Source organism: Chelon labrosus (assembly GCF_963514085.1).
Source record: "Chelon labrosus genome assembly, chromosome: 9".
NCBI classification, from domain to species: domain Eukaryota; kingdom Metazoa; phylum Chordata; class Actinopteri; order Mugiliformes; family Mugilidae; genus Chelon; species Chelon labrosus.
The window spans coordinates 13382367-13396578 of NC_140359.1; the positions used below are offsets into that span (position 1 = coordinate 13382367).

Genomic DNA, 14212 nt, shown 5'->3' on the forward strand with positions numbered 1-14212 from the left:
TTTTATTTCATTTTTTTTATTTTTTTTTTCAGCAAACGGAGCTTGGCGATTTAGTAGAGCATGCACTCAATTAACGGTACAGTCTCAGTGTTTGCAAAGTGACATGTTTCTACTACCATGTTTCAGCAAATTGACTTTCGGATAAAACCTTGAGTGCGGGCAGACTTTCAGCTTACTCTACACTGAGGGTGTTTACATACACTTGGGATGAAAAGTATAGAAATCATTACCCTTCTATTGTCCTGCACTGCACTCGACTGAAATGTTAATCATTATGGATCATGTGCACACCTTGGATCGTCAGTGTGTCAATATGAAATGTTTCAATGTCCAAATACAGGTCGGATTGAATGTGCACAGACGTGTCTTTTTGCTGGTACAGGTGAGGAGGGTGGGAGTGTCACCTGTATGAATAAAGGGTGTGTGTGAAGAGAACTGAGTCAGCACTTTGAATACCTGGCACATCACATATTTGGTTTCACAGCCCCCCCTTCAATGGATTCATCCGATCAGACCATTTGAAGGCAGGTGTCTCAACTTGTTCCTGCCATTAGGTCCGATTCAAGTAGGATCATGAATTGACACATACTCACATACAACTCTTTTGTTCACTGGTCGATCAGAGTAAAACAGCAGCAGTGCTCAATTAAATGAAAATAGGCTCACGTTCATGGCCTTTCGAAATTTACCTGCTGCCTTGTTTGCTGTAGAAGCGCACAGTTGCTGGCGTATTGTTTGCCGGGAGAACAGTAGTTTGTTTGTCGGACTGGAAACAGTAATGTGATGATGCAGAATTTGTGAGACCTCTTTGACCTTGAAATGACCTTTCAGAAAAGCTGATTGTATAAATACCAATGAGGCAGCATGAGATAGATAGATAGATAGATAGATAGATAGATAGATCATTGCACTGTGAAGTAGTCTGGACAGTGTGTTTGTGTCTGAGAGCCTTGGATGAAAGGGAAGGGAAGACTAGAGGAAGGAACAGAAGCAACGACAAACAGATGTGTTCTGAGGAGTCCAGATTTATGAGCATCCTCTGTTTCATTTTCCGCAATGCACAATGTCCGCCCTTCAGTTTAAATTCCAAGAAAGAAACATGAAAACGTCTTGTGTGTGGACGCGTGTGCGCTTTTTGTTAAATCTGTCACAGCCAAGTTCTTATTGTGGCTGTGCGTGACACTGTTTATGCGGGCCGTACAGCTGAAATGGATCAGCTAAGCAACATGTTCAGAGGTGTTTGTCACTATACTGTATTATATTATTACTGTACTACACACTGGTCGTGGAATTCTGCATGTTAGCGCACGAAATGTTGTAAATGGATCGGAGGTTGTTGAAGCAGCTGCCTCTTATTTGGATTCTCTGGCGCGCCAGAGTAAATGCAGCGTCACCACACATGGCCTGCACATGGTACCAACTCTTCCCTCAAGTGTTTCATACTATGCATAACAAAACAGGCTATTAGTGTCACAGCCTATCCACATGGTCTCCCGTCGAGAAACATTTTACTACTCTGTAAAACGTGGGGTGAAAGTTGTTGTGAGCTGCAAGGCATGTCACCTCTCTTTCTTTCTTTCTTTCTTTCTTTCTTTCTTTCTTTCTTTCTTTCTCCCTTCCGCCCCTCCTCACATGCCACTGCCTATTATAATATTGGGTTAAAGAATGCTGGTGTTTCCCCCACACATCCATCAGCTTGTAGTTTTCATGTGAAAGTGTGTTGTACAATGCTGAAATCTAGTCAGGTGCATGAGTGAAATCAAAAGCTTTGATGGAGCTCTGGCATGAGCAATCTGGCCCAAGGGGGATTTAATGGAGGTTTTACAGGTATACGCAGGACCAGCTCCTGCAAAAATGAATATTCCTGGTATGTGAGACATTATATTGAAGGTATTATATTGCTTTACCATGAAAGCATTCCGTTTTCGGAAGAAGGGGGGTCCTCTTTTTTTTCTACACAAATCCTTCGTGGGTTTCAGACATGCCCCCTGCAACAAGAAGTAATGTTAGAAGCGTATTAAGCCGCGCCTCTGTGATTAATATAAACGTTCATGTCTTTGTTTTCTCCGTAAAAGGAGGACCTGCCGAAACAAGCAGCATTTTTTTTTTCTTTCCAGTGTTACTTCTTGTCTATTGATGGCTTGGCCTGCCTTTATTTGTTTTTTTTCATCCATGTACAAAATCACGTGAACAGAGATTTATCTAGCGCCACGGTTTATAATCTGCCCACGGTCTATATCAACCACATTGCCATTTTATGCAGTTAAACCATGTCAGTGATTTCTGAATTCAACCGATAATAAAAATGCTGAAGCAATAATACATATAAGTGGGATCTAATGGCAGTCTTACACTGGAGCCTCAGGCAGAAAACTGTGTCTAGCAAGGTAGCTCATGATAGAAAACACATGTCCAATGCAATGGGGGTGAGTTCTGATTGAATCTTGTCTTTAAAGGGCTATACTGCTGGGTTTGCATGATTTAGTCTGTTACTAAGAACTGATTCGTACAGCTTACATTGCTGCCATACAATCTTCAACATCATATCTAGATTGTTTTAGAAGCATTTCTTTAATTCATTTTTTAAGCCGTTGAGTCATTTTGACTTTTGGCTTCACTGCAGTCACCTTGCAGGAACGTGAACCTTTTATAACACTACCTGTGTTGATTAGCTCTGCATACCATGAAGGCTAGAGTGTTCAAAATTACACCCTACCGACATCAAGTTGGTCTGTTTTTGGTTTCCACCTACTCCTGAGGGAAATATTAGGCTCTTTAGCTCCTAAACGCTCTGCCATGTTTACCAGCTGTATACTACGGTACCCCTGTCTGCCTTTTCACCATTCGCAGCAGGGCATGGAGATTGAAATCACTTGTTAGAGTTTTTCCAATGAAAACGGCAGCCTTTTCTGGCGCAGAAAAACCGGCACAGACGATAAGTTGTTGATTCAGGCAACAATTCTCAGTTGATTTGTCTTTTCCTGTAAATTACCACATTCACACATATAGTAAATATGTAGATTATGACACGTAAAGGTGTTGAGTTTAACCCAGTGTTCTTAATTGATTCAGTTTCTAACCAGCGTCCTAGACACACTGCTTGTGATACTTCAACATTCAGGTCACTTGAACTGAACTGAATTCATATGTGGCATAACTTGCATGCGGTGTTGCTGTATTTGTCTACACTCTGTACAGTACATAAAGATTATTATAAGCATTAATACATCATGAAGATTTATATTTAGGCCTATCCATATTGGGAAGAAATATATACCCATTCTCCTTCACCTAGGAGTGGTTTTAATTTTGATAGGTCATTAATCTAATTAAAATATGAAATGACTGAGTTGTATCGTATCAGTATTTTGCTTGTCATAATAGTGTCAAATGAGTAAAGTATGTTATCGCCTCTGATTAAGACCAGGCTATGCGCTGTAAGTCTGTGGATCATTTACTTTTTGATTAATGCATTTTTAGGCAAACACTCTATGGCCACAGCTGAATTAATATGTCATGTACTAGACACTGCCTCTATTTCTCAAAGTGCACTGCTGTTAATACATTTTTTTTTTTCACCTTTCCAGAAGTGCATTTGGCAGTAATTCTAACCAAGTGTCTCTGTATCACTTCCACAAAACAGACCTGCCACGACCTGTTGAGAATAATTATATTACACCACAGATTCACACTTTCTGCCAGAATATAGACTTGCTCTTTGTGTAGTCCTCGTGAAATTCACATGTGATAATTAAACATGAATAGGCATATGAAGCTGGACGAAGACCAAGTATGTTTACCAAATGCTAAGTCAGCAAGCGAATGTATCAGAATGAATGCTTGGCCCGGAGAAGCGGGGTTATTTGGTTTGATATAAGCTTAGATGGACAGTGGTCCCATTCTGCTCTGTGGCTACTGAGGTTTGAATTTAAATAAAGGGTAGCCCCCACTGCAAAATGATTTTGGGAACACAAAACTTCATACAAAAGCACATTTGAGTGAATGGAGCCACCACTGAGTGCAGTCTGGTTTCTTCTGTAAGAGACTGAATTACATTTTATTGCAAATCTAATCTGTTTGAAAGGACCATATTCATGGGTTTACATGCTTTTGTGAGTTTTCTACGAGCCCAACTGTATATGACTTATGACAACAATCTTCAAGGATGTATCTGCGTAGGACTCCATCTCTTTTTTAATTTTGCAAGGTCATTAAGATCTTGGAAATTGTCATATTGTCATTTGTCAAACATAACAATTCAGTCCACTGAGAACTGCAAAAAACTGTCTAACTCACTTGTATGCCACGGTGTTATTTTATCGGATGTAACCTGAATACGGTCACCTTCATAAATGAGAAGCTTTAGTGACAAACAGGAAAAAACTGTGACAAGAGAGTAACACGAGCCGCATTCATGCAACAATAATAATAATTAAAAAAACAGAAGTTTATTGTATTGGTACAAAAGCATTTCCCCTCAACCTACATATACAGTACAAACACTCAGAGTGCGGTCTTGCACCCAACCACAGATACACAAGATAGAAACACACACAAGAGGCATAAATGAATGTAAGATAGTGAATGTGGTTATGTACACAGAAGAGGGTGGTAGCTTCAAGAAACTAGAAGGGTGTAACAGCGCCTTCTAACATTTCTTTCATACAAGGGGTAAATAATCAGTTTGGGGTTGCTGTTTAAAACTTTTTCTTGGTCGTTGTGGGCAGTGTATAAAAAAAAACTAGGCGCTTTAAAGAAGCTGCTTTAAGACTGCAGTGGTAAAGAGAAGAATGTTGTGGGAAAGCCTCGCCACCCGTCAGCTCTAGACAACACAGTCCATGTCGTCTAGGATCGTGCCTCTTGTACGCTGTTAGTGTAGATTATGTTCGTTTAAAAAACAGATGTTTGAAAAGGTGGGATCATGTTTGAAATTTTAATTTCCCTGAAAATAAACATTGACATGCTCTGGACTTAGATAGAAACTGGTTGGGAAAGACCTACACCTCTCTAAATATAACTACCGTATACAAAGTATTTATAATGCTATAAATGCTATATAAAACTACATTGGTATAAAGCACACAATACTGTTAAAATGGATTCCTATTCACACTAAGATTCAAATGTTTATCTCTTAAAAGAATTAATGTAATTCTGTGTTTCTACTCACACACAATCATTCCTCTACAATATAATACAGTCGAATGATAATGTAAAAAAACAAAAAAAATGTGGCTTGATTTCACCAACACGCAGCTATACTGGATGAGTTCCTAGCGTCAGCTGTAAAGATGGTTTGAAAAATCAAATAGTTGTGGCAGGATGGATAAATGCAGCAGTGGTGGTATTCACATATGCATGTTTTAGGGTGATTAGCTGCATCTCTCAGTACATTTCTTTGGTAGCCTCTTTGGAGTTGTCGTTGGAGTGAACATTGGTGAGTCGGACATTCTCCTGCTCCGTGGCCTCTTTCTGGTCACGTACTTCTCCCTCCACATGGAAACCAACCATCAACTGGTAGATCATAACGCCAATGATGGTGCCAAGGAATGGTGCGAAAACAGGTACAAGGAACCAGCCGTTTCTAGCCCTGAGTGGTGACAGAAGAGTAGGAACGAGGGTCATTAACCAGAGAACCCTGACAGGAAATAATTCATAAGCAAAATACTTAAATATATGTGCACTTACTTGAAAACGTCAACTCCCCACCCAGCCATAGCAGTGAAAATACGTGGTCCGAGGTCTCTGGCAGGATTGACGGCATAGCCAGAATTAAATCCCATAGACAATCCAATGACCAGAACCACAAATCCCACAGTGAAGGCCTCCAGTCCCTGGGGGATGGGGTTGTTGTAGGGATCCACAATAGCCAGGATACAAACTATCAACGCTGCTGTTCCAATGATCTGTTTTGGAGAGATTAACATGTAAGGCAAAATCATCCTATGTTTCTAAAATTTTGATTTTTGGTGTGATAGCTGTCCACAGTTCAAAAGTATACCTGATCAAAGAAGCCATTGACAATTGTGAGATGCTTCGCAGGGTAGGTAGCAAAGATACCAGCGGTGGCAGCGTTTTCAGTCATATTGAAAGAGCCAGGAAAGTCGAACAGGGCATCTTAAGAGATACAAATAACAAATTGGAGCATAGAATGCTTTGTTGAGTTGTTTAAAGGATGCACTAAGGCTATGTGAATAAAGCGTAGACTGTCATTTTCACTTATTGCGTCGGGTCATCACTTACCGTAGTACATGCCGAAAATGACGGCAGCTCCAAAAAAGGCACCAATTGTCTGAAAGAGGAAGTACATGGGGAGCTTCCTCCAGCGCTCTCTTCCAAGAAGGCACAGGGCAAAGGTCACAGCAGGGTTGAGATGGCCACCTACAAATGTGCAGAAATGTCAGAATGTATTATAGACCATGAACATGTTTATTTAGTTTTTCTCTCTTTGTATCTCTCTTTTACATACATACTTCCTTCCAGACTTAATATTCACCTACACACACAGTACGTAACCTTCTGTGTTGTCTGATTTCTGTACCAACTGTTTTGTCCCTGTCGTGTAAGTGTTTTGGCCATTTGCCTAAAAAGCTGGTTAAAATGCGATCTAAGGCATACACCTATAATTAAAACCAAATAAATCCCTTTGATAACCCTAACCCTAACCCTAACACACACAGCACGTAACCTTCTGTGTTGTCTGATTTCTGTACCAACTGTTTTGTCCCTGTCGTGTAAGTGTTTTGGCCATTTGCCTAAAAAGCTGGTTAAAATGCGATCTAAGGCATACACCTATAATTAAAACCAAATAAATCCCTTTGATAAATGTGAACTATAATAAACCTGTTTACATACCTGACACCTGGCCACAGACCAGGATGCCTAAGGTGGCAGCGAAGCCGAAGGCAAAGTTGACGGTGAGGAACATGCCATGGGTACCTCCACTCAGCACCAGCTGGGCCACGGCACCACAGCCAAACATCTGGAGAGAGAGAGTTGAAAAGCGAGTTTACAGTGGGTTCAAGCAACGCCTTGCACACATAACAGCTCTGCAGAGACACGATATATTATTCTGAAGGTGCAACTGATTTTGTCCAAGTTTTCTCTTGCACTGCAGGTTGAGTGCCTGGTCAGTCAACCAAGGTCAAGCTGAGGGGTGAAATGAGGCAGAGTGATCATTATCAGTGAAAGAACTGAAACAAAAACCCATTGAACGAGCTCTTCTCAGAATTAAATGAGCTCTATTGTGTTCGTAATGGCACACAGGAGTACAGTATGCTGTATGTACAGAAAGGTCACTATGTTGAGGTACTGTCACTGCTGCTGCCCAGCAGTTTCCACTTTGAATGAGAGAGGAAGAGGAGAAAACGTGTTTTTTGGAGCAAAGTGACTGATTCGGTCAAAAATAAGAGAGAGAGGGCCTCACAAGCAGGTGTCAAACTGTGTTTCTGTGCGTCTTCTTTATATGCGCTCTGTAAAAAGACGTTTGTGTGGTCCGTGCTGATGCTGCCACATTCTAAGCCCCCCGATGAGGGTGCTTTTCAGTCAGACTACACGGCTCAGATGTTGAGGTTAGCCTGAGGGAACCACACTCAGAGTTCCTGGCGCCTGAGGAGTGTTCATCACCACTGGGCTCAGTCTGAACTCTTATCCACTTGTGATGAGACCTGCCGTTCCTTGAACAATAGCTCATAAATCAGCCTCTTGAGAAAAATTGTGCTTAGCTGTTTTATCTTTGGAATTTGGATGAACTTCATGTAATGCCACAATAAAAATCTGTAATAAAAAACTCCAGACTTTTCAGAGATTCCATCTTAATGTCAGAGGCATTAGATTACAGATGATGGGCCATTACCTTGCAAGTTCCTACTTCCTTACTTGGATCACATTCCACCACAAAGGTCCTATTTAAATCTGCTCTGAGTTTGGGAGCCGGGAGCATTTCCACTAACTCTGACGCTCTCATATCCAACAGTGACTCCGTACTCACTGTTGATGAATTCCAGCAACTTTCTCTGTCGCTCACATAATGTTGTAGTTAACTGCACGCAACCAACTTTAATTTGGCTGATTCAGCGGGTCATGCATCCATGCAGCTACTCCCGACTTTTAACACAGTCGGGGAGCTTTTAAAAAAAGCCCACAGCAGTCTACTGGGAAAAAAAACACACACACACACATTTGGCATTTGTCTGGAAGCTGAAGGCGAAAGAAATCTGCTGGCCTGGAACCAGTCTCTAAAGCACAACCTATGTGATGTTTTCAAATTCAGGATGAAGAGCCCCAGAAGGAATCTGACAGCTACTCTCTGCATCAAAGCAGGGAACATTCCCTTAAATTGGAAAATGCAGTCCACCTTAAGAGGGAACTGTTACAGGGGGTTACAAAAAAAATTTTTTTCTAGGTGACCTCCAAAGCCTGTCTATTTGGATGTCAGTTAGTGCATAACAATATCCTGTTTATTGATCATAACAAGGAACAAGTGACATGCCAAGAATGCCACTGTCATCATACACAAAGAGATGTACACACCCGCACACACCCACACACACCCTCTACAGTGCCACGTATCTCCCCATGTTTTAGAATTTGGCTCTAGTGGAAGAAATGTATTGACAAGGTGATATCTGGAGAAGGGCGTAATGGTAAACAAAGATAATGTCAAAGTGACACTTCCTCTATCTCTAGGAACTTTAGGAACTAAAATGATGTTAGATATGACCATGACCTAACACCTATTGTTCTGCCACTGACCCTCCCAGCTCTGCCCTAGACATGTGTCACCTGTTGAATGGCTTTGCCACACCCTTGTATAATAGCTAGGACTTTCAGTCGTTTGATTATGTGTCATCTTCCGTCACGGATCTTACAGAGTTGATTTTTCATGTCTGATTTCATGTCTGAGCTGTGTGAAATGCTATTCAGAGGGAAATCAAAGTTTGTTACATCACAGAGCGAGTCCCTGCTACACGGCAGCTTCATTAACATTAAATCCTTACAGGAGCCTTTCGCTTTCTTGTTAAGCTGGCCGTTGCACTTCTATTTAAGGTATTAACTGTAAAACCTTTTTATCCAAAGTGATTTTTTTTTTTTTTAAATGCTCCTGACAGAACAGTATCTTCTGAATAACTGTGCTTCAGGAGTCTGGATTCATTTTATAGATAGATAGATTGATAGATAGATAGACAGATATGTATCAACATGAATGTCCTTATGCACATAGTCACTTGGCTCCCTGTCATCTGATAAAGGGATGTCCCACAAGAAAGGTACTTGGTTCCGGCTCTTAGCAAATATTGTCATGTGATTGCGAATAGGGTTCTGTACACAGCACATATAGTCCTGAACAACCTGTTATGTTTGCTGTTTGATCTGAACTTACTATGCCAAAAGTAACATGACATTTAGACACTTGGAGAACTTTGGATCCGTCTAACACAAAGGCTATTACTTAATTCCCTTTGAAATCCATATGAATATGGATTATACATGGCAGCACATGCTGTTTCTTTTCAAATCATTCATCATTCTTGAACCATGGCATTATACTAACGACATAATACAAATTAAGTCAGGTAGAGAGAGATGGAGCAGGCTGCAGCAATTCAATAGAGAGGGTTGCTCAGAGAAAAGAAAACACTCGGAGTGGGCAGAGCTCACCTGTTATCAGCAAATTTAAAGAAACCTTGTCATGAGATGATTCATAAGTTATATGCACGCAGACGCTTGTGCACAACCAGAAACACACATAAATTCACTTACCACAAGGATGAGGGTACCAAGACACTCTGCCAGTGCCTGACGGAGCAGCAGGTTGCGGATCTGGAAGAACCGAGCGAGTTTATCCAAATACTGCTTGTGTCTACCCATGTTTTTTTGGGGTTTTTTGTTGCTAAGGCTGAGAGAAGGCACACACACACACACACACACAGTATAGATGACAGGGTTTCCTGAGTGGCTGTGAAGCTGGTAGAACCAGGACCTCTTATATAGCCAACTTTGACTGGGCTGGTGCCAAGACTAAGCTGGACCCACCCCTCTGCACCACGCCTCCATGCTTGTCACGGTGTGATTCACAGTCCGGTTTTGGCTTCTCTGTCCCTTTCCCTCACATACACATAGAGCACATACCGTACACATACACGCACATCTTTACTTTCCTGTGTGAGAGCTCCCACATTGATCTCATTCATACCTGCAACTTGATTCATCCTCCTCAGCTCATATGTAACCGTAGCCAGAATAAAGTGCTGAGTTCTCACATTTTGTAGATGTTCAGAAATGTGTTTGGTTTGTTGTGGTTCCCCAGTAAAGACCTTACCGATGATGCTTCTTCTCTGTCTCTTCAAGTGAATTTAGAAACAGCCAGTTCACCTTTCGATTATAAGTAATGAGCTTTGCCTTTTTTTTAACTGTGCAATACATGGCTAATACGTGGCCAGGTGTACCTGTTTGCCACCCTGAACATTGTGGACCGTCTTTTTCATCTGGATTCCTACCATCTTTTACAATCAGACGTAAGTCAAATGTCCCCGAAGTTGATGTTCCACACTTTGGCACACATAACTGTAATGTATACCTTTTTGCACTACTGGAGCATTCCCACCCATTCTTTTTTCATGTTTCCTTTCTGTCCCTCACCTCATTTTCTCTGACCTGCTCTTTTGTCTCGCGTGTGAAACTTCATCACCACATATTATACCTTCTTTGTCTGGTATCAATGCCAGAGGTGTGAGAACATTTCCACTTTTAAAAGCCCTCAGCCATGCCTGTATCAGTGGGAATCAGTGCACCATCGCTTTATTCTGCTTGGACTTCTTTCAGTTTTTGTTCTTTTTTTTTTTTTCAGGAAAGTGGAGGACATTATCAACTTGGATCACCCGAACATGAGATTGCTGAACAACATTTTGTGCATTTATGGATTGCTTTCACTGCAACGTATAACGCACATCTCAGAATAAAAGTATGAAAATCTTCCACTCTGCTAGCACTTAGAACATATCTTAATAGCAGCTTGCCCCAGTTCATGTCTAATTACACATACGTGACATTTTATGATACAAAGAATCCAAGGCAACTGAGTCATGCCAGCCACACACGTCACCGATCCATGCGTCATGAAAGTTGCGTAACTTTTTGTGGCAACTGTTCTGCTGCTACAGAGAGGGGAGGGACAGGTGATGATGACAGGTTAGTAGAAAAATGAGAGTGCCGACTTCTGTGCATGTCCCAGGATGCTTTGGGTAAAAAAGAATGTTGGGCGATCCAAGTGCAAGTGAGGTGAGCATTTTACCAAAGAATTGGGTGGGAGTGCACAAAGGGGGGTTTGGGGGCTGCAGTTTGGTGGAAAGTACGGGTGGCCGATTTGATCTGTGATTAAATCTCTGGCACACAGCAGAGAGATTCCACCCACACTGATAGAATTAACATCCATATAACTTCACTAGCCACAAGTATGATTGTGAGTGCCCACCCCCTCCAATTTGTTTCCTCACTTTCTGCCAAGTGCATGTCTGGATAGGTTTGGGGGACCAAGGACAGCTGTACATACACAGTAAATATGGGCAACATGCTTTATTGTTTGGGATATCTAATCCAATCTAATCTAGTCTAATTTAATTTTTCTGTACAGTTATGTATCCCCTTAGATCGGGGTCCCAATTTCCTTCTGCTTAACACTGCCTTCAGAATGGGGTACATTGGGCACTTAAAAGGTTCATGTGGGTTTGTTTTTTATCCTCCACATCCTTTTCTTTTTTTAATTTATTTTTGTCTTTGTTTCGATTTATCTTTTCAGGCTTCCAGAAGGAATCCGATCCAGAAGGCCAACAGAGATGCATTTTTGTGCCACATGGTTTTTAAAAAGACTTTTTCCTGGAACAGCTTGGCTCAGAAACAGGACAGTGAATGGTAAAGTGGAAAAAAAAAAAAAAAGAAATATGGTGGTACCCGCAAGAATGTTTGTGAAATCGCTGGAATAGTTTTAATCCTGACAATTGAGAGTTTGGTGCTGCATACATGTTGCTTTATTTCATGTTTGACCTCAGGGTGTTTAGCGAGTGACACTAATCACTGTTTTGAGTGTTGGTGAATGATGGCCATATGTGCAGTGTGTGTACCAGATGTGTTTATCTCCAGCAGGAGTGCCAGTTGTTTTTCATTAGGGGCTGAAAGACAGGACAGGTGCAGACAGGTAAAGAAAGATTGATTGCCACAGACAGATGACACAAGTTGGCGTTCTCCCTCTAACTATGCAGATATAATGGTAGTAACAAGGGAAAGTTATACTTCCTAGTACAGCAGCAGTGTTTCCATTACTTCAGTTACTTTCAGTGATTTTAAGAGACACACCAATTCACTGTAAGCCTGCTAAATGCCTGTATGCAACAGAACAATAAAGCACATGTGATACACACATGTCACGGAATTCGCAATCATGTCAGGTCATGATACCACTGACTAAGATCGCAGTGTCATGCACCCACAGGCAGTATATTATCTTCCCAGTTCAGATTTCCCGTTAAATGTTTGGTAATCTCGGGGTGTTCAAACATACGCATTTTTGTCTCAACAAAGAGATTGTGAAACATCTGTTACCAGTAGGTTATTAGTTATAGTCTGTTTGTCAAGACTGAAAAATGTATATGCGTTTCTCACGTCGTCTTCCAGTTTATAATTACACTCTGCCTTTTCTGTCAACAGCTGTGGAGGTAGATACGCTTCCTGTGACGTTGCTGGACGTGGCAAAGTGGCAGTTAAGATTTTTTATATGCCAGCACGCTTCATTATTCTGTACCTAGCAGCGATGGTGTGACAAATAAACTGCAGGGCAGCTGTGGAAAATAAAATAGTAAGTACAGTTTAGAGATGTTGTACTTAAATATTTCCGTCACTTTATACTTTATACGCCACTAATTTATTTGACAGGGTTACGAGTGACTTTGAATGGTGACTATTATAACAAACTTATAAATTATGACTGATGATTTTTTTTCTTCTGATGCCTTACAAAAAGGAGCGTTTCGTCTAGGACACATTTCAGATACCGTATCTACTCCACAAAACAGTGATTTTTCCCTTTATACTTCTATCGTTTCATTTCAATTAAAGTTCAAATGATCCATTATCTCATCGAAAATCCAAAATTAGAGGAAAACTGAAAACAGACTTGTGTGTAAGAACCCTTCAGATATGTACTGTACGCTACTTATACCTCCAGTAGCCACAGCATGCAGCTCATATACTAATGATTCCATATACACTGTGTCCTGTGGTGGTGACGTTGGTATGGGGGGGCCTTGGGGTCCTGTGGACTGATGGGAGGCCCTCGTTGTATCGTGTGTAGCTTGTGCCGGTGCGTCCCGCAGAAACTTGTTCAGTTTGGGGATCCAAGTCTATATTTGGTGTTTCTTGAGCAGTTTTTGTGACGTGGTAGTCCTCACTGCTCTGCTGTAGACGGCTGATGTTGTGGCTGATCAAGTTAGAATCGGTACAACTTCAGTCCTTAAACTACATTCTGCTAACACTAAAGTAGGAAATTTTTGTACTTGTGAATAAGTGTTTTAACATTGCACATACTACCTCCAGAACACAACCATACCACAGGCACAAATACTCCATTACTCCTCTGCAACATTTTATACCACCTCTAATAACAACCCTGGGCTGCATCTCAGATTTTAATTCCCCTTCAGTGAAAGCAGTTCCACTGAAATCTTAGCCGCATCTTACAGAGAGCAAGACAGGTGCTGTCACGCAGCAAGTGACCTCAAACGACACTTGTCTTCCACTAGCAATAAGAAATAGTCACAGATTATAACGCACAGGCCATTTACAGTACACTGTTCAATATCACTGAATGAAAAATGAGCCTGTTAACTACCTAAACACGTATTCTTTCACATCTGCACATAATTCTGCCTCCACACACACACTGCAAACGCGCAGGAGAAGCCTGCCGACAGAGAGGGTTTGCCAGGGTTCAGAGCAACCTGTCTTAACAAATGGAATCGACAAGTATAGACACAAACCAGGAACATGAACTCAAAAATCCAGTCTCCCAAATAGGAAATTCAAGTTCCTGGTAAACCAAGGGAGGGTATTCCTGCAGCTGTGTGGACTACCATGTGTACAAGTAACATATAGTTGGAAAGGTGTTTATGTCACATCATAACTGTGACTTTGTGAGTTTCCACCTCACTGCCACATTACA

General features: G+C 41.3%; 1 protein-coding gene across 1 annotated transcript; it reads right to left on the reverse strand.

The window, feature by feature from the left end:
- Positions 1–4426: 4426 nt before the first annotated feature.
- Positions 4427–9975, reverse strand: LOC311492881 (aquaporin-3-like). The gene is made up of 6 exons (XM_084551313.1): positions 9763–9975; positions 6856–6982; positions 6244–6381; positions 6002–6117; positions 5689–5906; positions 4427–5590 (listed from the first exon to the last, which is right to left on the reverse strand). The coding sequence occupies exons 1-6, from the start codon at positions 9868–9870 to the stop codon at positions 5386–5388; spliced, it is 912 nt and encodes a 303-aa protein (XP_084407439.1). The 5' UTR covers positions 9871–9975; the 3' UTR covers positions 4427–5385.
- Between the last annotated feature and the right edge of the window lie 4237 nt (positions 9976–14212).

What these genes read in the sequence shown, in the direction of transcription:
- LOC311492881 (XM_084551313.1), bottom strand. Translation starts at nt 9,870, where the DNA reads ATGGGTAGACACAAGCAGTATTTGGATAAACTCGCTCGGTTCTTCCAG. An exon ending in CATTTTCGGCATGTACTACG is followed by an intron (nt 6,118 to 6,243) that starts GTAAGTGATGAC and finishes GTATCTCTTAAG; the next exon opens with ATGCCCTGTTCGACTTTCCT. An exon ending in TCAATGGCTTCTTTGATCAG is followed by an intron (nt 5,907 to 6,001) that starts GTATACTTTTGA and finishes TCTCCAAAACAG; the next exon opens with ATCATTGGAACAGCAGCGTT.